The 26979-nt window shown below is 40.9% G+C and overlaps 1 protein-coding gene across 3 annotated transcripts in view; it reads left to right on the forward strand.

Annotated features, from left to right (window-relative positions):
• Nucleotides 1–26979, forward strand: part of fermt2 (FERM domain containing kindlin 2) — a 58080-nt gene that overhangs the window by 19295 nt on the left and 11806 nt on the right. For 2 of the 3 annotated variants that reach the window (XM_048974150.1, XM_048974149.1), the window contains exons 3-9: nucleotides 773–1006; nucleotides 16808–16936; nucleotides 17627–17659; nucleotides 25061–25286; nucleotides 25371–25473; nucleotides 26085–26192; nucleotides 26600–26734. In XM_048974150.1, the coding sequence (XP_048830107.1) occupies nucleotides 773–1006; nucleotides 16808–16936; nucleotides 17627–17659; nucleotides 25061–25286; nucleotides 25371–25473; nucleotides 26085–26192; nucleotides 26600–26734 (968 nt within the window). The remainder of the gene's footprint in view (nucleotides 1–772; nucleotides 1007–16807; nucleotides 16937–17626; nucleotides 17660–25060; nucleotides 25287–25370; nucleotides 25474–26084; nucleotides 26193–26599; nucleotides 26735–26979) is intronic. The other variant, XM_048974151.1, reaches the window with a different exon arrangement.

Here is a 26979-nt window from a genome sequence, read left to right on the forward strand (position 1 = left end):
CACTAATCTCGATTTTTATAAGCTTATATTTGTAGTGCCTGCATGTTTTTGTATTAGATGACACTAAAAATCGAGAAATTTCAATAGGTGCAAGTTATTTCTCCTCAAAAAGGATAATATCAAGACAATATCAGCATTTACACATCAAACTGACATCTGAGTAGTCCAGAATGTCTTGGAAACAAAAACAATACAGCATTTGTGGCTAACCCATGTACCTACCATATAATAAACCTAACATCAAAGGCATGGAACAACACTTAAGAATTGACAGGGTTGAAAGGGTTGAGCTAAATTGTGTGCATAATTTAGTACATCAAGTACTCAAAATAATAAAAGTCTGTGGTCCGTTCAGGACTCCATCTATACCATTAGTCTATCTCTTACAGTTATTATTGTTATGACATGGAATAAAGTTGCTAATAGAGTAAATGAGAAATAGAGCATAAATATTTAGGCAAAAAACATGAATGATGACGCTTTAAGACATGGACGTTTAAGAAATGCAAGTGGGATGTGTAATAATAGGTTTATTTTCAGAGTTGCATGTCATAGCTAGGACTAACAGCCTTCAGCTAAAAGCACATTTATTGGATTTCCAGTTGATCCATAGAATACCTTTAGAAATTTTATAGATAAAATTGGTGGAACAGGTGACTGGGCTGTCTGGGGAATACAGTGCTGTCAATCCGACGGCCCCCTTTCTGTTTCTGGTAATGTTGTTTAAACATGTTTAGTACTATATGTAATCTCTGTCTTACTACCTATACAGATGTAAAGAAGGACTGGTCTGACCATGCTCTGTGGTGGGAGAAGAAGAAAATGTGGTTGTTGAAGACCCACTGGACCTTGGACAAATATGGAATCCAGGCGGATGCACGTTTGCTCTTCACACCTCAGCATAAGCTGCTACGCCTGCAGTTACCGAACATGAAGCACATGAAGGTCAAGGTCAACTTTTCTGACCGCGTTTTCAAAGCCGTGTCTGACATCTGCAAAACATTCAGTAAGACTTTTTTCTCTCTCTGATTTTTTTTATAACTCTGACACTTTTCAAGTAAATGTTCCCTTGTTGTGTTTGCGGTAGATCTTGAAACTTAACATAAAAACAACTGACAATGTGAAATGAATAACATTATTTTGTTGCAATGGCACATGTCAGGGGTGCCATTATGTATTACGCAAGTGAACAGTTGATGGGTTGGAAGCAAGAAAAATGGACAAACATACTGATCTGAGCAACTTTGACAAGGGCCAAATTGTGATGGCTAGACAAATTATTTAGGGCATCTCCTAAACTGGATGTGTGATGGGGTGTTCCTGGAATGCAGTGGAAGGCCAACCAGTGACAGGGTCATGAACGCCTAAGGCTCATGATGCATGTGGGGAGCGAAGGCTAGCCTGTTTCATCCGATCTCACAGGACAGCTACTATAGCATAAATTGCTGAAAACATTAATGCTGAATATAACAGAAAGGTGTCAGAACACACAGTATGGTCTGTGTAGCCACAGACCACTCAGAGTGGTCATGCTGATATCTGTCCACTGCCAAAAGTGCCAACAATAGGCTGGACATGGAGCAATGGAAGAAGGTGGCCTCGTCTGAGTCACATTTTCTGTTGCATCGTGTAGGCAGTTGTTTACCTGGGGAAGAGATGGCACCCGGATGCACTATGGGGAAAAAGGCAAACTGGCAGAGGCAGTGTGATGCTCTGAACAATGTTCTGCTGGTATTCCTCGGTGGTAGTGACCTCTTTCATCAGGCTACTATGCCCTGTCACATGTTGTTCAGGAATGGTTTGAGGAACACAAAAAAAGAGTTTACAGTGTTTACTTGACCTCGAAATTCCTTAGATCTCAATCTGATTGAACATGGGATGTGCTGGACAAACAAGTCCAATCCATAAAAGCCACACTTCACAACTTAGGTCTTGAATGATCTGTTAACATTTCACCAGTTTGACTTGTCAGAGCTTGCGAGGACTAAGCATGTGAAACATAAAATAGAAATTATGCTAATGATTCTAATAATGTCTACTGGACTGAGCAGTTCAGATCTTGCAGTGCAGCAGTGGTTGTGTCCAAATTCAGGGGCTGCATCCTTCAAAGGTTTCCACAATGAATCTTAGAATGTTGGCTAAAGAATAACTCATTTTTAGCCATCGACTCCAAAGGGTTAACATCTTGTTGCCGATACCACAGGACAACTTCTGAGGTCTTGAGTCCATGCCTCGACGGGCCAGAGTTGTTTTGGTGGCACATAAGATCTTAATGTTATAGCTGATTGGAGTGTGTGTGTGTGTGTGTGTGTGTGTGTGTGTGTGTGTGTGTGTGTGTGTGTGTGTGTGTGTGTGTGTGTGTGTGTATACAGGAATGGGTTATGTGGGTTGTTGAGAATGTTAGAGTATAGGTTCTAAACACTGTCCCCATTTGTAAATAAGATTGCCTTTCTCTGCTGACTTTCAGGCAGTGGTAGTGATTGTCTGACCTCAGCACAGAGAAGAGGCCACTGTTGGGGTGGCAGGGATGCTTAATAATTATTGTGGCTCTAGACCTGTGTTGTAAATGTTCTGGAGGCTTGGGAGTACATATCCGAATCCGCATTCAACTGACCACAAAACCCCCTTCAGAGCCTTTTAGTTCTGCTGTGTGCTGTTCCCAAAACAGGTGGTGAAACCCCTCTTCAGGATGTCTTCGATGATTGCAGTGTTGAAATTCCTTAGTATTGGGAAAAGCACCCTGAAATCCCTGAGACCTAAAGTGATACAGTCATTGTGACAAGGAGTCATGTCCTCTGTTATGTGAACTCTGAGAACTGAAGCTGCTCATCCTCTCCACTAAAGCACCACCTTTACTAATGTGTTGTTAGTCTTTAGTTTTATTCAGTTTTATTCCAAAATGAACTTTTTTTTTTGTCTCGTTTCCAAGACAAGAGTTGGCTATTGTCCTCTTCGGAAAGTGAGTTTCTTTACCTTTTGCAAGTAGGTCTGCTCGTTGCTGGTCAAACCTGTGACCGCTGTATTCTCTGCAAACTTGACAGTGATGTTGGAACTGAATGTGGTCCTGTAGTTGTTGGTATAGAGGGAGAGTACAGGAGTGGTCTCAGTCCCGAGAGGGGTCCCCATGTTGAGGGTGAGGGTCAACAAGATGTTGTGGCCCACTTGTACTATCTGGGGTCTGTTCTTCGAAAAGTTGTCTATCCAGATACACAAGGAAACATTCAGTCTGTCGCTGACTTTAGTGTTGAGCCTCGAGGGGTTTATGGTTTTGAACAGCATCCTCACATAGTTTCCTCTCCTGGTGTCCAGTTGGGTCAGTATTTTGTGAAATAGGTAGAAGATGATGGAATCATCAGTGAATCTGTGTGATTGCCATGTAAATTGTGTTGGGTTTAGGTCTTTGGGTAGTAAAATGTATATAAAATTATTTGCAAGTCTCTGAGTGCTTAATTGCTATAGAAATTATTGCTACAGTGTGGAAAAATTTGTCAGGAAGGGTCTGGTGTCTTTGTGTTGAGGTTGAGGTGGACGCCTGTTATTGTTGTCTGCACCATTCTGGAGGATCTTCTTCTGCCAGGTGGAGTCAGATAGTATTTTGTTGGAAGAATAATTTGAGATCTAAAGTTTATCTGTGTCCTGTGATCATAAGCAATAAGACCCAAAGTGTCTATAAAAAAATCAAACAAAACTACGGTGAAGGGGCAAGGACAAGAGAGTCAAGGACAGAAGGGGCTCAAGAATGGATCCTTGTGGGACTCTATGGCATGGTGGTTTTTTTCTGATTTGTAAGTGCTGACAGAGACAAAGTAACCTCTATCTTATAAGTAGGCCTTGAGCCATCTCAGGATTGTTCCTGAGAGTCCGACCAGTTTCAATGCTGTGATGTTGATGGAAGCCTGATCTGAAAAGTGCAAAAGTAGCAATTTACACTACCAGTCAAAAGTTTTTGCATGCACATGCATGAGTACATTTGTACCTTTGTATGTTATTCTCAACATTTACTGAAAATATACTCTTGCGTGCTAACAAATAGTTTTACAGTATGTTCATCATTTGAGTTTTTTTTTTTTTAGCAAGAAAATGTCATTTTTCATTCATCAAAGTAACTTTAGCAGTTACAACAGCAGAGGTAATTCGAGGCATTCATTCTGCAAGGGACATTAAATACTGCTCTCTTACATAGAATGAAATGGTTAACCAGTGCATTTAAAGTTAAATGACAGCCTAGAATTTGACTCTGCCATTACCACACATCCAGTTCATAGGATGTCAGACATGCAGTGTTACATACTCTTTCCATGTTATAAAGGAAACTTATTTTTTTTGACCTGATTTCATTTATAGTTCACTCAACTTTCCAGTGATGAACAAGAATAAAAAAATCTGCAGTTTTTTAAATAAATGGAAAAATGGTAACCTGTGAAGTGCAAAAACTGATAGTGTACATTCAAGTATTTACTGGTTTTGATTAAAAACTATTTTCTCAATAACCTTGCCTCTGAATAGGAGATTTGAAATAGGCCTATGATTGATAAGTATGGAGGCATCCAGGCTATTTCAGGAGGGGTTTGATAACTAGTCTTCAGTGATGTTGGGAAAGTGCCTGGGAGGAGGGAGCCATTCACAAATTGCGAACATCAAATCCTAAACAGCTGAAAACACTTGCAATGAAGCCTGGGGGTATTCAGACAGCAAGTACATAGTTTAAGTGCTATTTTCTTGAGAGTTCTGTCTTCAGTAGCAGTAAATTCAGACATGAAAGACATATTTTCTCTGTGTAATACACTATATGGACAAAAGTATTGGGACATGTCTCTTAATCATTGAATTCATGTTTCATTCAAACCCACAGGTGTATGAAATCAAGTACATTGCCATGCTGTCAGGTTTACAAACATTTGTGAAAGAATGGGTCATTCTGAAAAGCTCAGTGAATTCAAGTGTGGTACCACAAAGTGGCAGACCATGTAAAGCAACAGAGTGAGGTAACCAAGTGCTGAAGCACACAGTGCATAAAAGTCACCAAAACTCTGTTGACTGAACTGCAGTTCCTAACTTCCTTTGGCATTAACCCCGGCACAAAAACTGTGCACCAGAAGGGTCATGGAAATGGATTTCTATGGCCAAGCAGCTGCATGCAAGCCTCACATCACCAAGAGTATTACTAAGCATCGGACGGAGTGGTATTAAACATGCTGCCACTGGATTCTAGACCAGTGGAATTGTGTTCTGTGGAGTGAGGAATTGTGCTTCTGTCTGGCAGTCTGATAGGCCAGTCTGTGTTTAGTGGGTGCCAGAAGAATATTACCTGGCTGACTGCATTGTGCCACCAGTAAAGTTTGTTGGAGGAGAGGTAATAGCATGGGGCTGTTTTTCAGGGGTTGAGCTAGGTCCCTTAGTTCCAGTGAAGGGAACAGTTAATGCTTCAGCATACAAGACATTTCCAACTTTATGGAAGGCCATTTTCTATTCCAGTATGACCGTGTTCCAATGCACAAAGTAAAGTCCATTAAGACATGGTTGTGTGAGTTTGGTGTCCAAGAACTTGATTGATCCTGAGTCCTGACCTCAACCCCATCAAACAGATTTGGGTTGAATTAGAATGGAGATCCACGCCACGCCTTATTAATAATATTAGGGAAATAAGATCATCTGGCTCAACTTATGAATACTGAGTCTCTCTTTGAAAGTGTTATATCAATGTCAAGCTTAGTTTTTCACCGTTTATGCTCAGCTTTCCTGCCTTTGTAGATACCATAGCAGGCTCTTTAACTTGGGAGCACAGGTACTCCTGAAAAAATGAACAATTTAGGGACACAGTCAAAAATTTAGGAGCACAGGCAAAATATTTTTAATGACTACTTAGGACTTGGTGAATTGGCCCAATGCTGGCCAAGACAGAAAGTTGTAACACTAAATGCTGGTGTCCGTGACTGTAAGAGCTTGCGTTTTCTTTGTTCTACTAGATAGCAGTGCTTTGAGTGGTCCAATAAATTCATAGAATTTCCAGTTTTAATTAGCACCAGTCTGTTGCATGTCATTGGCTTTTTTAAATTTCCAAAATACTACCACACCACCGATGTCTTTTTACCTGGTTTTCCACAATATATATCTTTTAAAAACGTGTTATGGTTGCTGTGCTTTCTTCAGTGACACCAAAGTTTACTCTGAGGGAGCGCTTTTCTCTCCCATGCTTCATGAGTATTACTAGAATAGCAGTAAGTGGAGTGCTAACTCCACTAGGGCTGGGACGATTATTTGACGTAATCGACGGTGTCGATTATAAAAATGCTTCGACATGGAATTTTAGTGTCGACGCGTTGTGTAAAACTATGTAAATGTTTTGGAACTGCAATACACTAAGTGATAAGCTAAACATATTGTAAGGGAAATATCAAATCTATCAGATCAATCGAAAAATTAGTTGTTGGATTAGTCGAATAATCGAAAAAATCGCTAGATTAATCGTTTAAAGAATAATTGTTTGGGACAGCACTAAACTCAACACACCTTGCTGTACGTTTGTTGTACATAGGTGAATGGAGGCAGATCAGGTTATTTTAGTCGGTGCCAAAAACAATGCTGCTAGCATTCTCTGTGGAGTTTTGCTGTGTGGATTTCTCTCGCAGACTGAATTTTACTGTGTTCCTAAGTTTTGTATTTTGCTGGATTTGCTTGGACTTGACATGCAAGGACTGGACAGGGTTCATGCAAGGCAAGGGCACATACCTCAATCAGGAACACAACAAGCATTAATAATACAAACAGGCTATTTATAATTTTATCAGCATGCTCCTGAGCTGTTTTTGGGCTCTGCTATGTGGAGCCATCTTGCCGGTGCTGCATCATGTTAAATACTGTATTTGCTAAATTATAATTTTTTTAATGATTATAATGTATAGTGCTGCTAATTTTATTTGTAGTTTTTAAGGTAAAACTTGGGGAAATGAGTTTAGTTTCTGTATCAGTGAACATTTTCAGGTCATTTTAACACCACCACGATAATACTGATAATGGTGATAATTTTGGTCACTATAATTGCGATAAATCTTCATGGCGTTTCATCTCTACCAGTTCGGGTGTAATGGTATATGGTATTTTATTGAATCATATTGCAATATGCCTGCCATTTTCCTGTATACTGGTGCGAATATAAGATGGTTCTGCCATGAGTCTGATCTGGACCTACAAACTTGAAGCATCGTCTGGATTTTGTAGCATTTCACAGTCTCTCGTCATCGGTGAGATCAGCATGGATGCATTCAGCTTGTTGAAAGATCTGTGAAGGCATCCCTGATGATCAGGTGTGCTGTGCATGTAATATGTATTGAGTTTGAGGACAATCATTGCAGTGCAGCTTTTTTTGTTTTCTTCCCGTATGCTGCATTGTCTGTGTCAAACACAATTACATTCTCATTCGCTATGCAGTATTCTTGCAGGCACTTGACCACAAATGGAGATAGTAGAATGGTTGCACTCCTGTAGGAAGATAGTGTCTGCAAGGTAGGCCAGGATACTCCCATATTCATTCTTTTCCAGGGGTGCAATGAGTATGTTGAGTATACATGTCCCCTCTGCATCTGAAGTCTCATGAAATATGACCGCAAGAGGCTATTGAGCAAGATGTTTTGAGTGCCCCCCTTTCTATACCCAAGTATTTCTCTTGAAGCTGGTGAAATCCAGGAATGTCTCCTCTGTTGATTGAGGAATCTTTGCATTGCATGGTGGTTACTTTGAGAGAGGAGGAAGGTGACTTCAGCCCAAGTAGAAACCCAATCTTCATAAGTCTTAACCAGTTTCATTGTATTTGATCTGTGCTAAATAATGCTTTTTTTTGCTTTTTCATTACGTTACCTACACCACTGTTACTCACACTAATAACGTATTATATGAGCTTATTTGTTTATGCTCTCTCCTCTGCATCACTGCATCAGTGACATGTGATGCACCTACCCTCACACATAGAACTTTAAAATATTGAACAAAGCACGTACAGTACATTTAATCTTTTCATTTAATTTATTCGTAAACAAATATATCATACACATACATGCATATGCCATTTGAGACGCCTCTAACTTTCTAATTATGCTTCTCTAGCATTTTCCATAAACATGCATTTTAATCTTGCTCACCTCATTTCTTTCAGCACTTGCTGCCAGCCTCAATGCAACGGCCTCTGTCATGGTCACTTGTCGTGTTTGTAGTCCTCACTTTTCAGCCATTTCTCCAAGCATGTTTTGCTGTATAAAAGTGCCTGTCAAGCGATCACTTTCACCTGTGTTTCACCACAATATTTCACACAGTGAAAAACGGTTTACCAACTTTTCAATTTTTGTGTAATGCATCAGGAAATTGACTTGCACTGATTTCAGCAGTATTATTTGGTGGCAGATGTGACTTTTTTGCGTCGTACGTGTCTTCATCTTGCAGCCTTGGCTTTGAGGAAGTGAATCCGGGGAGGGGGCTAAGGCGATTTGGTCAAATTCATTGAGAAGATGTGTAAATTGGACAAAATTGCAGGGCTGCACAAAAGTCATGAGGATTGGTTGAATTTGCATTAATAGTTATGACTACAACATTGCAACTTCCTGGAGGGACTGAATAGCCATTCAATAACAAAAATAGCATTCTGGTTTCTGGAATTTGTCCAGTGAACCAGGTACTAATAGAGTAACAAGTCCTTAAAAGCATTTACTCAACAGAAATAACAAGGAAGGGGGTCAACATTAATTATTATTGTTATTGTGTATTGTAAAAGTGATATTCAGGCTACTTTTTAAAATAAACACTAACCTGTGTTTCATGCAGTGAATGGGAATCTCAGGCTCTCCCGCATCCCATTTCAGAAGAGCAATCACCCCACCATGGATCCTTTCAAAGGGCGCTTTTCCATTGCACCATGTACAGTACTTTTGGTATGGTACTTTTGCTTTTCCATTGACTTCCAGTTGAGTACCAGTACTAGAAGTTCCAGCACCGAAAGTACCAAACTAGCTGGGGTACTTCTTTGGTACTTCAGTATTTTGGGGTCGGACTTGAAACGCTTTTTTGGCAATTTGGTTATGCGTATAGCCTGCCCCTGAAACACAATACAAACGCCACATTGAAAAGTTGTCAACTAGTAAAATAATGATAAACGAAATTTAGAAAATATGTGATTTGGTCATAAGAGCATGTACAACAAAAAGGAAGGCATGACAAAAAGGATCTGGATGGCATGACAAGAAATCAAAGTATTTTATTGAATATACCAATACTAGCAATGTGAATTTATGAATATAGTGATGTGATTTTGTTGTAATAAATATTGGGGTATTTATAAAAAGAATACATTTCTCACAAATCTGTCTTCGACTGATTAAAATTGCAAAGATGAAAATGATTAGTTGTCTTGGAGAACGTATGCAGCTCCCATGCAAAAGCAGCAGAGGAAAACTTTAATTTTTAAACATATAAGAATCTTTAAAATGAATAATTAAAATCGCAAAGCTTGCTAAGTTTTTCTTTTCCTATGACAGAGTAAAAATATTTTAGTGGAACTTTAACCCTCACGTCATCATGTCTATACAGAACTGAAAATACAACAGCCATTTTTTGAATTCAGTACAGAATACAACGTCTCATGCTGTGATGTCATTCGGTGCTGGTACCCGTTTTTATGCTTTATAGTATACTTTCTCGAAGTAACAAAAGTGTGGTAACTATTGCAGTGGAAAAACGCCCATAGATGCACTATCTGCTCCAATTGCTATACACTGCTGTCCAATCACTTTGACTAAGAGCAGTGAGCCCAGTAGGATCCCAGTAGGATTGCCTCAGTGACAAATTTTGATTTTAATTACATGTTTTTAAAAAACTTGATTTAATTTAGAAACTGTCAAGTTTATATAAGTTATAAGAATCATCCATCCATCCCTCCACTTTTTGCGGTTGGGTCGCGGGGGCATCACTCTAAGCAGGGATGCCGAGACTTCCCTCTCAGCAGCCACCTCCTTCAGCTCCATAGGGGAAATACCAAAGTGTTCCAGCATGTCCTGGGTCTGCTCCAGGACCTTCCTCCTGGATGGACGTTCTCAAAAAGCCACCCAGGGGCCCATCTAGGAAGCATACCCGAACCACCTCAACTGACTTCTTTCGATGCAGAGGAACAGCGGCCCTTTTGAGCCCCTATCAAATGTCTGAGCTCCTCATTTCTAAGACTAAGCCCAGCCATCCTGTGGAGGAAACGGCTGCTTGTATCCGCAATGTCATTATTTCAGTCATTACCCAGAGCTCATGACCATAGGTAGGAACATAGATCAACCGGTAAATGGAGAACCTTGCCTTCCAGTTTAGCTCCCTCTTTACCACAACAGAACAGTACGCGTGCACATAACTGCCGATGCTGCACTGATTCATCTGTTGATCTCCCACTCCCCCTTTCTCTCACTCATGAACAAGACCCCGAGATACTTAAACTCCTCCACTTGAGACAGCAATACATCCCTCACCTGGAGAGGGCCATCCACCCTTTTCCAGCCAAGAACCATAGCCTTAGACTTAGAGGTGTTGATCATCATCCTGGCCATCTTGCATTCAGCAGCAAACCGCCCCAGTGCAAGCTGCAGATCACATCCCGACAACGCCAACAGGACCATGTCATCTGCAAAAAGCAAAGATGGGTTCCTATGGTCCCCAAACCAGATCCACTCCACCCTTTGGCTATGACTAGAAATTCTGTCCAAAAAAGTTGTGAACAGAATTGGTGACAAAGGGTAGCCCTGGCGGAGTGTAGCACCCACCAGGAATGAGTCTGACTTACTGCTTTCAATGCAAACCATGCTCTCGCTCTGTTTGTAGAGGGACCTGATGGCCCACAACAGCAGACCCTGTACCCCATATTCCTGAAGCACCCCCCAAGGGACATGGTCATATACCTTTTCCAAGTACACACAACACATGTGGACTGGTTGGGCAAGCTCCCATGAACCTTTGTGAGGGTGAAAAGATGAACTGCAGCCAGGACAGAATCTGCATTCTTCCTCCTGGATCTGAAGTTCGACCATAGGGCGGACCCTCCTCTCCAGTACCCTTGCATAAATCTTACTAGAGAGGCTGAGGAGTGTGATCCCCCTGAAGTTGGGACATATCATTCGGTCCCCTATCTTAAAAATGGGGACCACCACCCCCATCTGCCAGTCCGAAGGCACTGTCCCCAACATCCATGTAATGTTGAAGAGGCGTGTCAGCCAAGATAGCCTAATAAATTCAAGAGCTTTTAGGAAAGCTGGGCAAATCTCATCCACCCCTGAAGCCTTCCCACTGAAGAGGAGTTTATTTCAGTGACCTCAGCCCCAGAGATGAGCAAGTTCCCCTCCGAGTCTTCTGGCTCTACTTCCTCTGAGGAAGGCATATCAGTGGGTTTTAGAAGATCCTTGAAATATTCCATCCACCACCTCACTGTATCCCCAGTTAAGGTCATCAGTTCTCCTTCCCTGCTGTAAATAGCATTGATGAAGCCCTGTGTCCCTATCCTGAATTGCCTGATGGTTTGCCAGAATCTTTTCTAGGTTGGCTGACAAGTCCTTCTCCATAGCCTCATCTAACTCCTCCCACACCCGAGTTTTTGCTTCAGCAACGGCCTACTGGTATCCATCAGTCATCAGTTGTTGTTTCAGGAGTACCACAAGTTAACAAAGCCCTGATGGCCGCCTCCTTCAGCCTCACAGCTCCCTTTACCTTTCCACAACTCTGCACTGCCGCATAAACAATGGAGTCCCAGAACATGGTTCATCCAGGTTCAATGTACCCTGATTCCTTTGGGATGCAAGAAAAGTTCTGCTGGAGGTGTGAGTTAAAGATCTCCCAGACACAGGCCTCCGCCAGACGTTCCCAGCACATACTCAGACCTAGCAGACCCAAACGCATACTATCTGGCATCTTCCCCTGCCATCGGATCCAGCTCAGCATCAGGCGGTGATCAGTTGATAGCTCAGGTCCTCTATTCACCAGTGTCCGAAACATATGGACACAGATCTGATGATGCAATTACGAAATTGACTGACAGACTATATATAGTCTATCTCTCTACCTTCCACATCTCCCACTCCAGCTCCGGTTCTTTGCCCACCACAGAGATTACATTCCATGTACCTACAGCCAGTTTTGGTAGCCGATGATTGGTCCGTAGAGGGTCCTGCCTTTGACTGCCACCTGATTTACATTGCATCCCACTCCTACGGCTCCCCTTGCCAGTGGTGGACCCACAGCAGGGCTGACTCATATCATTTCCTCCAGTTATGCCTAGCCCAGTCCCATTGCCACCAGGCGCTCGCCCTCGAGCTCTTGTCCCAGGTCTGGCTTCACGGCGAGACCCCAGTCTCCCTCGTCTGGACGGGGTAACATGGTCCTTTATTGTAAACATCATGGGAATCTGTTTGAACCACACATGGTCTGATCACTCACCTAGTGCTAACTTGCTTTACAAGACCCTACCAGGGGTGGTTGTCCATGACAACATAGCTCCTAGGATCATAGAGACATACAAACCCCTCCACCATGATAAGGTAGTGATTCATGGAGGGGAGCCAAAAGAATAAGATTTCATTAAATATATCTGAAGACGTTAATATCTACTTTATATAACACAGCCTACATTTTATAAATCATTCTTACGAGTTAACACAGGCTTAGCATCAGACTAGTTTTTGCCAGCCCACCAGGCATATTGTTTGCCATTTTCCATAAAGTGCACATGAACAGCTTCACATTTGGTGACATCCGCATGTCTTAATCCTCCTGAGAGGGCACCCGTCTTCACACAGCACGTGTGTCATTGGACTTCCTGCGTCATATTGAGATTCTCCCATGGACAGCCAGGTCCCCTGATCTTTCCCCAGTCAAGCATGTGTGGGATCAGCTCGGACGTCAACTCAGATCCAATCTGCAGGATTTTGAGGGCCAGGCTCAACAGCTGTGGGCTGACTTGCCGCAGGAGAGGGTACAACGGCTGTGCGACTCCCTTCTGCACCATATCACCACATTTATCCAAGCCTGGGGGGGGGTGCCAAACCCTACTGACACTGGACCAGCAGTATGCCCATACCACCAACTCTGTTGTCTACGTGATATATGTTATTGCGATAGTCACGTGACCTTTCACCACGTGCAGATTAGCTTTATTTCCACCACAACATCTGGGTGCTTAACTTTTGTCTGTGTGTTTGTGTGTGGTGAGGGCTGAGGTCACTGAAGAACTCTTTGGTGGTATGATTCCAGGGGTGGATGAGATTCGCCCTGAGTTCTTGAAAGCTCTTGATGTTATTGGGCCATCTTGGCTGACACATCTCTTCAACATTACATGGATGTTGGGAATAGTGACTTTGGATTGACAGACTGGGGTGGTGGTCTCAGTTTTTAAGAAAGTGGACCGAAGGATGTGTCCCAGCTTCAAGGAGATCACATTCCTAAGCCTGCCTGGTAAGGTCTGTGCCGGGGTACTGGAGAGGAGGTTATGCACGTTGGTCATACCTTGAATCCAGGAGGAACAGTGTGGATTCCACCTTGATTAGACATTAGACCATCTCTTCACCCTCACAAGGATCCTGGAGGGTTCATGGGAGTTTATGCAACCACTCTACATGTGTTTTTTGTGGACTTTGAAAAGGCATGCAATCGTGTCCCTCGATGGGTCCTTTGAGGGTGCTTCAGGAGTACAGGTTGCAACCTCCGTTGTTGTGGGCCATGAGGCCCCTATACAAATGGAGCAAGAGTTTGGCTTGCATTGCCAGCAGTAAGTCAGACTCGTTCCTGGTGGGTCTTGAACTCTGCCGGGACTGTCCTTTTTTCACTGATTCTGTCCATAACTCTTAGGGACAGAATTTCTAGGCATAGCCAAGGGGCAGTGGGGGTCTGATTCGGGGGCCTCAGGACTATATGTTTGCTTTTTGTAGATGACATGGTCCTGTTAGTGTTGTTAGCCGATGACCTACAGAATGCACTGTTGCGGTTTGCAGCCAAGTGTGAGGTGGCTGAGAAGCACCTCCAAGTCTGAGGTTAGTTCTTAACTGAAAAAAGGTGAATTGCTGTCCCAAGCAGAGGAGCTGAAGTATATTGGGGTCTTGTTCACAAGTGAGGGAAGAAGGGGGTGGGAGATAGAAAAAATAAAAAAGATTAGTGCAGCTGTGGCAGTAATGCAGACGCTGTACAGTTCCATCTTGGCAAAGAGGGAGCTGAGCTGGAAGGTGAAGCTTTTTACTTACCAGTTGATCTACCTTCCTACCTTCACTTGTAGTCATGCTCTCTGGTTAGTGACCAAAAGAATGAGATTGTGGATACAACCAGCAGAATTTAGTTTATTCCACAAGTTGTCTGGGCTCAGCCTTAGAGAGAGGGTGAGGAGCTTGTACCTACGGTAAGGGTTCAAAGTAAAATCGCTGTTCCTCTGCATTGAAAGGAACCAGTTGAGGTATTTTGGGCATCTATCTAGGATGCCTCTTGCACACCTCCCTGGGGAGGTGTATCAGGCATGTCCAACTGGGAGGCGGCCTTGGGACGACTATGGATTAGGTGGTCAGGCCAAATGGCAGGGCTATTTAGACAATAGAATTCTGTCATTTCTGACCGCACCAAAAAGCCTTTTTATGTCACTCTTGTTTTAATTTGTAATCAACCTAAAAGAAACTTGCATCTTAAAGCTGCCCCCCCCCCCCTTTTTGCCCATATTTAATCTCTCATGCCTTTTGGAGACCTGGGTGGTGGTTGAAATTGTTCCTCACCCTAATGTAATTATGATGTGTTATCTTAGAAGTCTGCTAAGACTAGTTAGAACCATTGTAGTAGGAAAGGGTTATGTTACATCCTGGTAACATTCTACAAAAAGATCATAAATTTATTATCAAAATAGCTTCAGGATCTGATCAGGCGGAAAAAAAAACACTAACTTGAGAGTTTCTTAAATAAATGTGGTGAGCTAATACACAAAAATTCTTGAACTCCCTAGTTAGTCATAAACAGAGTGTTACACTCCCTGCTACCCAGCTACTCACAATATATGCACTCACATGACAAAAATGCACAGTTTACAGGAAAAGTCTAGGCATAATTGAGCACAGAACAGTTTGTGTTGATCACAGAGGACTTTACAAAAGGTTTACAGTCATGATAAAATGAGATTTTATCATTCAGGTTATTATCATAGTTCCAGGATGATAGGCTTCTGGAAGCAAACTTCCTTTTTGTAGCACAACATGCCTCTGCTCTGCACTGTAATGCTTTGTGAGGTTTGGCTTGCATGGCTGTATAAGGGCAAGGGAGTCTGCTGCAGTTCAGTGGGAGGGACACCATCTGATATTCTTTAAATCTCTGGAATGCTTTTGCTTTAGTAACACAAACGAAACACGCAGCTCTTGCCAAGCCAAGCTTCTCTTGCTCTTACTCCAACATTCCTCTTATAGAAAAATGTACCAGTGGTTGATTCTGAATGTAGAATTTTGGTGTTAAACATGAGATAAAGCTGGGGTGTGACATTCTAAAACGAAATAGAGGAAATTGACCAAACTTTAATGGGATGGCTTAGAATATGTTTCTAAGCTTCTTGTTTGACCACTGACAGATTCAAGAGATTTAATTTAGCCTTCAGAACATATGAGAGTCTATATTAATTTGTTCCATCTTTATGATCTGGAATAAGGTAGTGATAGATGAGATACAACTTCAAAACTAGAATATCAGAAATATTCTGTTATGGCCTGGTTTGACCTAAAGGGAATGAAATTAATGCAATCGCCGGGTTGGTTTAAAATTTATGATTTGGCACTTGCAAGGTTTGGCTGCATTAATATCCTATTTTTTTCAGTATTTTTTGCGGGATAATGGATTTGCTTACCTTGCTTGGAGGTAACTAACTGGATTGCAATGGACCCTTATTGTATTTCTTAGGATTTTTCTCTTATTTTTCTGCCCTCAAACTAAATGTACTGCCTAAACTGTAAGACGGATGCCGACCAAATTTGGTAGGAATTATTATACAAAATTGTATTGGTTATCAATTGAATTTTCTGATGCAGAAATACATAGATGCAAGCAGAAAAAGGTATTTAGTAGTGCATTGAATGTAATGGAATTACAAAAATAATTTAATCTTCTCAATTTTTACTTTATTACTTCTTTTTCCCACACTTCCACATAACTTCCAAGTGCTGGTGCTTGTGGTCAACCAGGCAGCAAGTTTCTCACTATAAGCCCTAAAAGGAAAAAAAAAAGGTTTAGGAGCTACAACTGAATTAAGATCTTGATAATGGAAAAAGTTCCAGTGGTGGGAATGCACTTATAAATTGTACCTGTTCCCTGTACTGAATATAAGTGCCAGTTAAATATTAATGAGTTACAGGTACAGGTAAATAACTGCCTGTGGCTTTTCCAGAACTTTATATGTTTTTTTTTTATTTTCTGAATTTTAAGCTGTGTGGTTTTCCCTGTGTGTGTGTGTGTGTGTGTGTGTGTTTCTTCCTGCACTCAAAAATACATGATTTGTTATCCCTAACTTGGCCTTGAATTGTGCTTGTGCCAGGTACCCCATCTTGTGCCCTGTTATTCCTGGGATAGGTTCTAGGCTCGCTGTGAACCTGTTACTGAATAACCAGTTTTGGAAAATGGGTTTGTGTTTGACTTGTGCCTGGTACATATCGACCATAGTAAATTCATTATCCATTTGTCAAATGATATGGATGCTTACAAGCTTATTCTTCATATATTTGTGTATATATCTAGACTAGTCCTGTACCCCTAAGTCTGTGTTTTTTCTGATTTTTTTTTTTTTTCTCAGATATTCGTCATCCAGAAGAGCTCTCTCTCTTGCGCAAACCACGTGACCCCAAGAAGAAGAAGAAGAAACTTGAGGAAACAGAAGAAGAGCCATTGGAACTGGAAGGACCGCTGGTTACACCTGGATCAGGTATTACTGTACTACAAGTGGTGTCCTGTAACCAACCACCATCTTGAAACTCTTCTGCTTTTCTGGGCTCAAATAGGACTGACATACTGAGGAACCTTAAGAGATAGAAAATGAATGAATTTTAGAAAGTTTCTATTTAGAGCATCTCAATTTCTTAGTTTTTCAGATGCAATACAAACTATTTGATTTATGAATGAATAATTTAATTCAACTAACTGGTTAGTACTGCCATCTTAAACCGCATGTCCTATTGAAATCGTCAGTGATGAAGTAAACAGATTTTAAGCATTCCATGTTTGATACCATTGCTGCATTTGCTAGTCTGTCATGAATAGGACTTACTGTCTCACAACTGCTCCCACCCACTTTCCAGAGCAGGCGTTCACATAAACTCTGAATGCAGCCCTATGAAGGCATGTACACTTGTCTGCAGAATAAGTGCAGCCTTTGTTCACTCTTTATGCTCAGTAAACTTGAGATTGTGATAGTTTTAGGGTGTAGAGATTTCCTACAACAGTGTGTCCTTAATGTCTTTTCTGTAAAATTTCCAGTGATGCATGTATTCGGCATGGTGACATTGTAGTGTCACACAGCTTTTACTTGCTGTCCCTCTCACTCCTATCTCTGAATTCCTTTAATCTGTCCCCTTGTTTTCCTTTTCCTCGCTTCCTTTTTGCTCTACTATTCTAGGCTCTGAGATTATTTACATTGGACCTGTTAAAGGTAAGGTGTCTGCTTCATCTGCCTTTCCCAAACTTTCTTTTCTTCGTGCTTTCTCTGGCTTGTGTTGAAAATGAATTGTATTGCACTTCTTAAATGGTTTGCTTCATTTGAAACCTCGTTCTACAGTGTTTTCTTATATATGTTAGTTTACCGATTGGACCTCTTCATCATATTTTGCCCCCCCCCCCCCATGTAGCTCAGGTTATTGGCTTGGTGATCTGTTTTTGATACCTGTATGCAGAAATCTCCATGGTTCGTTCAAATTTATTAATTGTTATATTTATTATAAAAAAATATCTTCTATCTTTAGATTGCAATCAATCAATAGATATGATTAGCCACTTTGAGGAGGCCTAACACAATGCCTAGTTAAATGCAAAATTAAGCTTTGGAATTATCGCTTGCAGTACGGCTAATAGAAGATTGGATTGAAGGTTATGTTATGGTTTTGTCCTTAGAGCAGGGTTGTTCAAATCACGGTCCTCAAGGTCTGAGCACTCCTGATTTCCCAGCCTTCTTTTACCAGTGAGCCAGGTGTGAAGCTTCTGTACCCTGTCATAAGCAGAAATGATAAAACTAACTACTTGGGGCTTCTGAAAGTAAGGCCTGTATTTGGAATCGAGGTCCAGATTTGAAGAGCACTGCCCTAGAAGTCTCAGGATTTTTTCTTTTGGATGTTGCATTAAGATTTAGAAAATGGTCATTCTCAGATAGGGAATACATATGGTTTTGGGACCAGTCCACTGCTGCTGCTGTAGACACTTTCTGTTTAAGATAATTGCTTAAACTATTTGACAGACTTTTTTCAAACTTTGCAGAAGCCATGTGTGGGCAAGAACTGGAACTACTTGAATTTGGAAACACATTGTCTTGAAACTGAAGCAGCAGTATAGTAAAAAGGCAGTTTCAGACACTTGATCTTAACTGCAAAAGTGTTGGAAGTATCTTTTTCAAATGTGGTAGACAGATTATATGGGTGGGGAACTGGAAATGATAAAATTATGAAACGGGTCACCCCAAAATTGAAGTACCACTGCTTAATGGCATCAAAGGGCATTATACAAAAACATTATATAAAAACATTTGACTTTGTGAATGTCAAAAGTCAATAAGTGTTCGCTTGCCTTTAGTTTTCACAAGTTTAGGATCCATTGTATTATACAAATTTTATTGTAACACTTTACTTAAAGGGCACAAATACTTAAGTCATTTACTACTGAAGTACAAATTATGAACAAATTTATGAACAAATCATGAACAAATGTAGTTGCTGCTTGAGAGAAATTCAGTTCAGTTTATTTTTATATAGTGCCTTTCACAACTGTGTTGTCCCATGGTACTTTAAATGGGAGTGTTGGGATGCATTACAGCATCTTTGACGGGATAATACAAAAACAGAGAAGAGGAAAGACAAAGAAATGAATGAAAGAAAGCCAGATGACAATGATGGAGAAGAACCAAAAACTCCAAATTAGGGAGAAAAAACAAACCTCTGGGGGTCCAAGGTTAACTGGCTGCCCATCCCCCCTGGGCATGCTAACATCATTGAAAAAGAAATTGTGGGCTTGCATGCTAAAAGCAAAGTGTAAACAGCAATCAAGATAAAAGTCCACCAATGAGTCAGTTTTCCACACCGGCCTACATAGGGTGGCTGACTGAAGTTTGCGCCCACAAAGTTACAGTTCATAGGTTACATCCACGATGTCACCCTTCCATTAACTACGACTTCAGCTGTGACGGTACCCACCCCTGGTAACGCCTGGACATGTGGGAAGGAAGGCAGAGAGTATGGGCGGTCAGAACATACATGGACACATTAATGGACAAGCATACTAGTTAAAAATGGCATGTAGAGCACCATCATGTATGTTGATGCTTCCATGTCCCATTCTCGCCAGTGTGGGGAAGCAATAAAAAAGGCCAATAGGATGTTGGGGTATATCTCCAGGTGTGTGGAGTTTAAGTCAAGGGAGGTAATGCTAAGATTATACAATTCCTTGGTGAGACCTCACCTAGAATATTGTGTGCAGGTTTGGTCACCATATCTTAAAAAGGACATTGTGGCCTTAGAAAAGGTGCAGCGTAGGGCCACAAAAATGATTCCTGGTCTTAGAGGAATGTCATACGAGGAACGGTTACTTGAGCTAAATCTGTTCAGTCTCAAGCAAAGGAGACTGAGGGGGGACATGATCCAGGTATATAAGATTCTAACAGGTTTGGATGCTGTTCAACCAAATAGTTACTTCAGCATTAGTTTAAATACACGAACTCATGGCCATAGGTGGAAATTAGCGGGAGAACATTTCAAGCTGGATTTAAGGAAGCACTTCTTTACACAGCGTGTAGTCAGAGTATGGAATAGCCTTCCTGATAATGTAGTGCAAGCTGAATCCTTGGGTTCCTTTAAATCAGAGCTAGATAAGATTTTAACGACTCTGAGCTATTAGTTTAGTTCTCCCCAAGCAAGCTTGATGGGCCGAATGGCCTCCTCTCGTTTGTATAGTTCTTATGTTCTTATGTTCTTATCAGCAGTCATAGTTATGGTGTGTTATGTGTTAAGTTGTGGGTAAGCTAAACTGAAGTAATAGGTCTTCAGTTGTGGCTGAGACTGATTCAGCATCCCAAACATAGGCTGGCACACCATTCCACAATATAGGTGCCTTGTAAGCAGAATGCTTTACTGCCAACTGTCAGTTTATTTATATGTAGAACGACAAGGAAACCGGTGTTCTGTGATCTGAGTGGAGGATGGTGCTTGTAAACTTAAAGCAATTCTGTTAGCTATGCAGGTGCTAGACCTTTAAGTGACTTGTATGTAAGTAGGAATCTTAGAAGTCAGTCCTGAACCTAACAGGAAGCCAGTGCAGGGAACTAAAAGCAGGGGCTATTTTGTTCAATCTTCCTACTTCTGGTGACAATTTGAGCTATTGAATTTTGATTACGCTGCAAGGTGTTTAATGTGCAGTATGTGCTCCCAGATAATAGAGCATTATCGCAGTCTAACCTGCTGTATACAAAGGCATGTATCAATTTTTCTGTGTCAGCAGGTGTGCAGCTTCTTTGTCTTTTTGCCTTGATTGATTTCCAAAAAGCGATCATTGTGTTGCCATAACTCTCCCCAGTTATGGTTGTCCTGTGTGGCATGAACTTCAGAAGCAAAAGTCCTTCAATATCCCAAAAGACAGTTGCCATGACTTTGCCTGCAGATGTGTCTGCCTTGAACTTTTTTGAGATGGGGGATGACTTGTGCTTCCACTTCATTGACTCCATTTTGGGGGGGGGGGATGTGCCCAGGTGTGAATAGCTCATGCATCCACATGAAAGTTGCTACATATTCAATGATAGGAGCCCAGAAATAGTGACATGACTTAGGTTTTTCTTATTTACCTATAGTATCTCAGCACATACATAGCGCATCTGTATATATCTGTATATTGTACATTGTACATACACGTATATTGTACATCTATATATTTGCCATCCGCATTTTTTTTGAACATTTGTATATCTATATATCTATTCCCACCTTCACTGTGCTCTCAACTGTACATACTGCATTTAACTGTATATACTGCATTTAACCATACATATCACATACTATATTTATTGCACTTGCTGCTCTTTGCACTTCTGATTAGATGCTAAACTGAATCTCGTTGCCCCTGTATTTATACATGTGTAATGACAATAAAGTTGAATCTAATCTAATGTCATTTATCCAACTGAATCTTGCAACTGCACCATTTAGTCAAGACTTTGGTGTTCAGATATCTGGGATCAAAACAAATGTCCACCATTGCTTGCTATTATAATGTTTCTGCAAGTGTTCCAAACTGCATTTTGCAGTGTCTATAATTTGATGTCAGATTACAACCTTCACATAAATCTGACATATTTACAAAGTACACTAAGATTAAGATGAGTTTATTGCCAAATCAAATATATAAGAAATACTTTATCTGCCATGAATTATGTTTGATATTGAAAATTGTGTGACCATGTCAGTGAAAGTGTGTTGTGCTATGTTACGCAGCTGTAGGAAGCACACCTTCCATACTGTATCCACATGCAATTTGAATGAGAGGTTTGGATCTAAGATGGCATCTTGGTTATGCGCTGAGCTGCTGAGGGAAAAGTTCAGCCTCTTGGAGTAGAGTGTGGAGATTATAGCATTACTATCCTTGGGCTTGTCTCCAAACAGAACCTCAGTTTTCTGAGCATTTAGTGATTTTCAGTTTTCAGTCATCCAGGTCTTTTCTTCTTTGAAAGCAATTAGCTAAAGTGACAATAGATGTGGTGTCATTAAGCATAACTGAAATGTATATTTGGGGGTTGGCAGCATAGGAGTGATAATTAACTTAGAGAAAGCATAATGCTATCTAATGACAGCAAGTAGAGAGAAAACAATAAAGGACCAAGAATTGATCCCTGTGGTACTCCAAAGTACAATTGTTAGATACTTGAACATATTGATAATGAATAGTCCAAAAGGATTTAAACCACTTCAGCACCATTCCATACAACCCAACATTCAATTTTATGTAATAAAGTAAAACGGATACCTGTGTCAAAGGCTGTGCTGAGATCCAAAAGCATTAGCACTGTTGCATTGTCAGCATCAGTTGCCATCGTAATGTCATTTATGACTTTAGTTAAAGCAATTTCACTGTTGTGTCCTGGACAGAAACCCAACTAGAATCAATCCAGTATGTTGTGTGCCTCCAAGTTTAGCAACAACTATCTTCTCCAGACAAGTGGTACATTACACACAGGTCTGTAATTGCTGAGCTCCTGTGGAACCAAACTTGGTACCTTCAGTAGTGGTCTGATTACAGCTACTTTAAGTTGGTTATGACATCTCCTGAGGACAGGGATGCATTCATTATAGCAGTTGTAGTTCTTGCCAGAACTCCCAGGGATTCTACAAGAAGTTGAGTGGGCATTGGGAACAGTGCACAAATGGTTGGATTGGTTTTAGTTATTGTTTTTAACTCCTGTTCATTAATTAAGTCAAAAACATTAAGTGTGTGCGTGTGTGTGTACATTGTGTTGGCGTCAGTTATTTGTGTTATTTAGAATGCCCTGTGATGCCATCAACATTTTTGAAGCCTAATATTTGTAGTTTTATCATTAATGCGATCCATAAAACGTTCGCTACCAATATTTCTTGGTAGCAGAGATTCAACCTTAATTGTTAGATGAGCTATTGTCTTAGGGTAGCAAAGATTATTTCTATTACGATCAATAAGGTTAGAGTAACAGGCTGAACATGCCCTATATAAGGTTTGCTTATATTTTTGTAGACTGTTGGACCATACGAACTTGAACACCTCTAAACATGCAATGAACCATTTGGTTCGTCACCTCACTTTTAAAAGGCAGCACCACATGATTTACTTTGGATTGCTATTACAATGGCACATTTGCCTAGCAAACAAAACATTTTGGGTAAGGAAACGGACGTGCTGGTGCAGGAGGTGAAAAGCCCTGAGCACATTATCTATCGGTGTAGCACTGTTCCACATAAGCCTTTTGGGGTGAAAGAGGTGTGGGATAAGGTAGCAGCGAGTGTCTCCTTATTTTCTGACATCACCAGCTCATTGGCACAGTCCCGAAAACGGTATAATCATGTCAGAAGACAGAAAACAGAAGCTGGCTGCTGAACGAGAGCAGCGGCTGGGAACGGGGACTTAATTATGCTTGTATACAGTGGTGTGAAAGTGTTTACCCATTCCTGATTTCTTATTTTTTTGTGTGTTTGTCACACGTAAATGTTTCAGATCATCAACCAAATTTTAAATATTAGACAACGATGACACAAGTAAACACACAATGCAGTTTTTAAATGGTGTTCATTATTAAGGGGGAAAAGAAATCCAAACCTACATGGCCCTGTGTGAAAAAGTGATTGCCCCCCTGTCAAAACATAAATGAACTGTGATGTATCACATCTTTGAAAAGCCGTGTTCAGTTTCTCTTGACAGCAGCAATGACTCATCCAAGAGGTCACAAAAGACCCCAGAACAACATCCAAAGACCTGTAGGCCTCACTTGCCTCAGTTAAGGTCAGTGTTCATAACTTCATCATAAGAGAGACTGGACAATAATGGCCTGCATGGCTGAATTCCAAGACGAAAGCCACTGCTGAGCAAAAGGAACATAAAGGCTTGCCTCATGATGATCCCCAAGACTTTTGGGAAAATACTCTGTGAACTGATGAGACAACAGTTGAACTTTTTGGAAGGTGTGTGTCCCATTATCTGGCTTAAAAGTAACACAGCATTTCAGAAAAGGAACATCATCCATCCATTTTCCAAACTGCTTATCCTATTGGGTCATGGGGGGTCCGGAGCCTATCCCGGAAGCAATGGGCACGAGGCAGGGAACAACCTAGGATGGGGGGCCAGCCCATCGCAGGGCGCACACACACCATTCACTCACACATGCACTCCTACGGGCAATTTAGCAACTCCAAATAGCCTCAGCATGTTTTTGGACTGTGGGGGGAAACTGGAGTACCAGGAGGAAACCCCACGACGACTTGGGGAGAACATGCAAACTCCACACACATGTAACCCAGGCGGAGACTCAAACCTGGGTCCCAGAGGTGTGAGGCAACAGTGCTAATCACTGCACCACCATGCTCCCCCAAGGAACATCATTCCAACAGTAAAATATGGTGGTGGTAGTGTGATTGGTGTGTGGTCGTTTTGCTGCCTCAGGACCTGGAAGACTTGCTGCGGTAAATGGGACAATGAATTCTGCTGTCTACTAAAACATCCTGAAGGAGAATGTCTGGCCATCTTTTCGTGCCCTCAAGCTGAAGCGCACTTGGGTTCTGAAGCAGAACAATGATCCAAAACACACCAAGTCCACCTCTGAATGGCTTAAGAAAAACAAAATGAAGACTTTGGAGTGGCCTAGTTAAAGTCCTGACCTGAATCCAATTGAGATGCTGTGGCATGACCTTAAAAAGGTGGTTCATACTCGAAAACCTTCCATTGGGGCTGAATTACAACAATTATGCAAAGATGAGTGGGCCAAAATTCCTCCACAGCGCTGGAGAAGACTCATTGCCAGTTATCGTGAAAGCTTAATTGCAGTTTTTGCTGCTAAGGGTGACCCAACCAGTTATTAGGTTTAGGGGGCAATCACTTTTTCACACAGGGCCATGTAGGTTTGGATTTTTTTCCCCCTTAATAGTTCATATAGAGTCCTCATTTTAAAACATTGTCATATGTGTATTGTAGGATGATATAAATTCTGCATGTGGTTAAAAAAAATATTGTGCATTTATTGTTAAGGTAAATGTTTTAAAATTTAGTGGTTATTGATTATTGGTCATCGCCTAGCACTTGATGCATATGTTTAATATTTTTATTTGCTTTTTGTTGCTTTTAGGGAGTATCTACTCCAGTCCTGGGCTTTACAGCAAGACCATGACTCCTACATATGATTCCCGTGATGGAAGCCCATTGTCTCCTACTTCCGCCTGGTTTGGAGACAGCCCTCTGTCTGAGGGGAATCCCAGCATCCTGGCTGTTAGCCAGCCCATATCTTCACCTGACATCTTAGTGAAACTCTATAAGCCTCAGACTTTCTTGGATAAAGCAAAGATTAATCAAGGGTAAATTCACTTAATTGAGTTTCCTGCATGTGCCAGCATTTTTCATCATATACAAATTTACATTTATTTGTTCTTTGCCTAAAGGTGGCTGGACTCCTCTAGATCTTTGATGGAACAGGATGTGAAGGAGAATGAAGTGCTTCTGTTGCGGTTTAAATATCACAGTTTTTTTGACCTCAATCCCAAGGTTTGTTGCTTTTTTGTTGGTTTTGTTGTATGTGTACTAGTGCATTATCTGTATGTGATTTGTCATGTATTTCTTATCATTCAACAACAACAACAAATTTATTTTTATATAGCGCATTATCACAACATTACATTGTCTCAAAGCGCTTTACAGCATCCTCACCCAAAGCCCCCAGTGAGTAAGCCATAGGCGACAGTTGAACTTCCTTCATTCCCCTTTTATATTTTGCTAATAATTTTTCTCAGAATTTATGAGTGTGGTAGTATTTAATTATACTGTTTGTGTATAAAAATTGTACTTTTCATATACATTTGCTTTCTAGTTTGTCACACAGGGCTTGAAATTTATACTGGTCTAAATAGGGTGAATTTTGCAGTTTGCATTTGCATCAGCAAACTATATACTGGCTATATACTCTGATTTACATCTGTTAGACTCTAGACGCTAGTCTCTCTCTCTCTCTCTCTCTCTCTCTCTCTCTCTATACCCAGCCTAAACCTTCAGTTCATGCTACTAATATTATTGATATTTCTACCATATTTATTAATGTGGGTCACAAAAAATAGCTTCAGCCTCATCAGATATTATGCTACATGACTTTCATTATACAGTATGATGCCATCCGGATAAACCAGCTATACGAGCAGGCCAAGTGGGCCATTCTTCTGGAAGACATCGAGTGCACTGAGGAGGAGATGATGATGTTTGCTGCCCTGCAGGTAAGAGAGATGGACCATACTGCACAATAATTCTGGCAAGAATTTTGTTGCTTTTTATCTGAGTTTTCATACATGTCAAAACAGGTTTTATACTTTGTAGCTTTGAGTTTCCACTCACATTTATACTGGAAATACAATAATAAATGGCCTTTCCAGGGCCATTTAACATGCTTTCCAAATGTTTGTGTTTTATTCTCAATAATATTTAAACTTTTGACTTCTGCTAAATTCAAACTTTCTTCTGTTACATTTCCAAAGATTTACAAGCAAGACTTGTAAAATGCTGCACTAGCCAAAAAAACCCAATAAAAACATATATAAAAATGTCTGCTGAAAAATTTCTGATCCTAAACTTAGTATTTAAATGAGTGATTCAGAAAAATCAAAGATTTGTTCTCTACAAACAGTACCACATCAACAAGCTGTCTATCATGTCATCGGACAATCACATGAATAACAGTGAAAAGGATGTGGATGAGGTAGATGCAGCCTTGTCAGACCTGGAGATCACACTAGAGGGGGGGAAGACCTCAAATACACTGGTAAGAATATCTTTTGGTCACCCATGGATAAACAAGTCTGACTTTCTCCTGACTTTCTTCTTGTCTTATGTTTTTTTTCCTTTTACATTAGTTTGAGATATTTCATTATTTATATGCATTACTGTTGCTTGCATCAGTGTATCAGTGGGGGCCATGGAAATCATAACAGATTGCCACTTATCAGAATGTCAGGAAAAAGTATTGTTTTCAATAGGAGGTAAACGCGTAGAGCAGAGTACTTAACC

This window comes from Brienomyrus brachyistius, chromosome 14, assembly GCF_023856365.1.
Source record: "Brienomyrus brachyistius isolate T26 chromosome 14, BBRACH_0.4, whole genome shotgun sequence".
Classification (NCBI taxonomy): Eukaryota; Metazoa; Chordata; class Actinopteri; order Osteoglossiformes; family Mormyridae; genus Brienomyrus; species Brienomyrus brachyistius.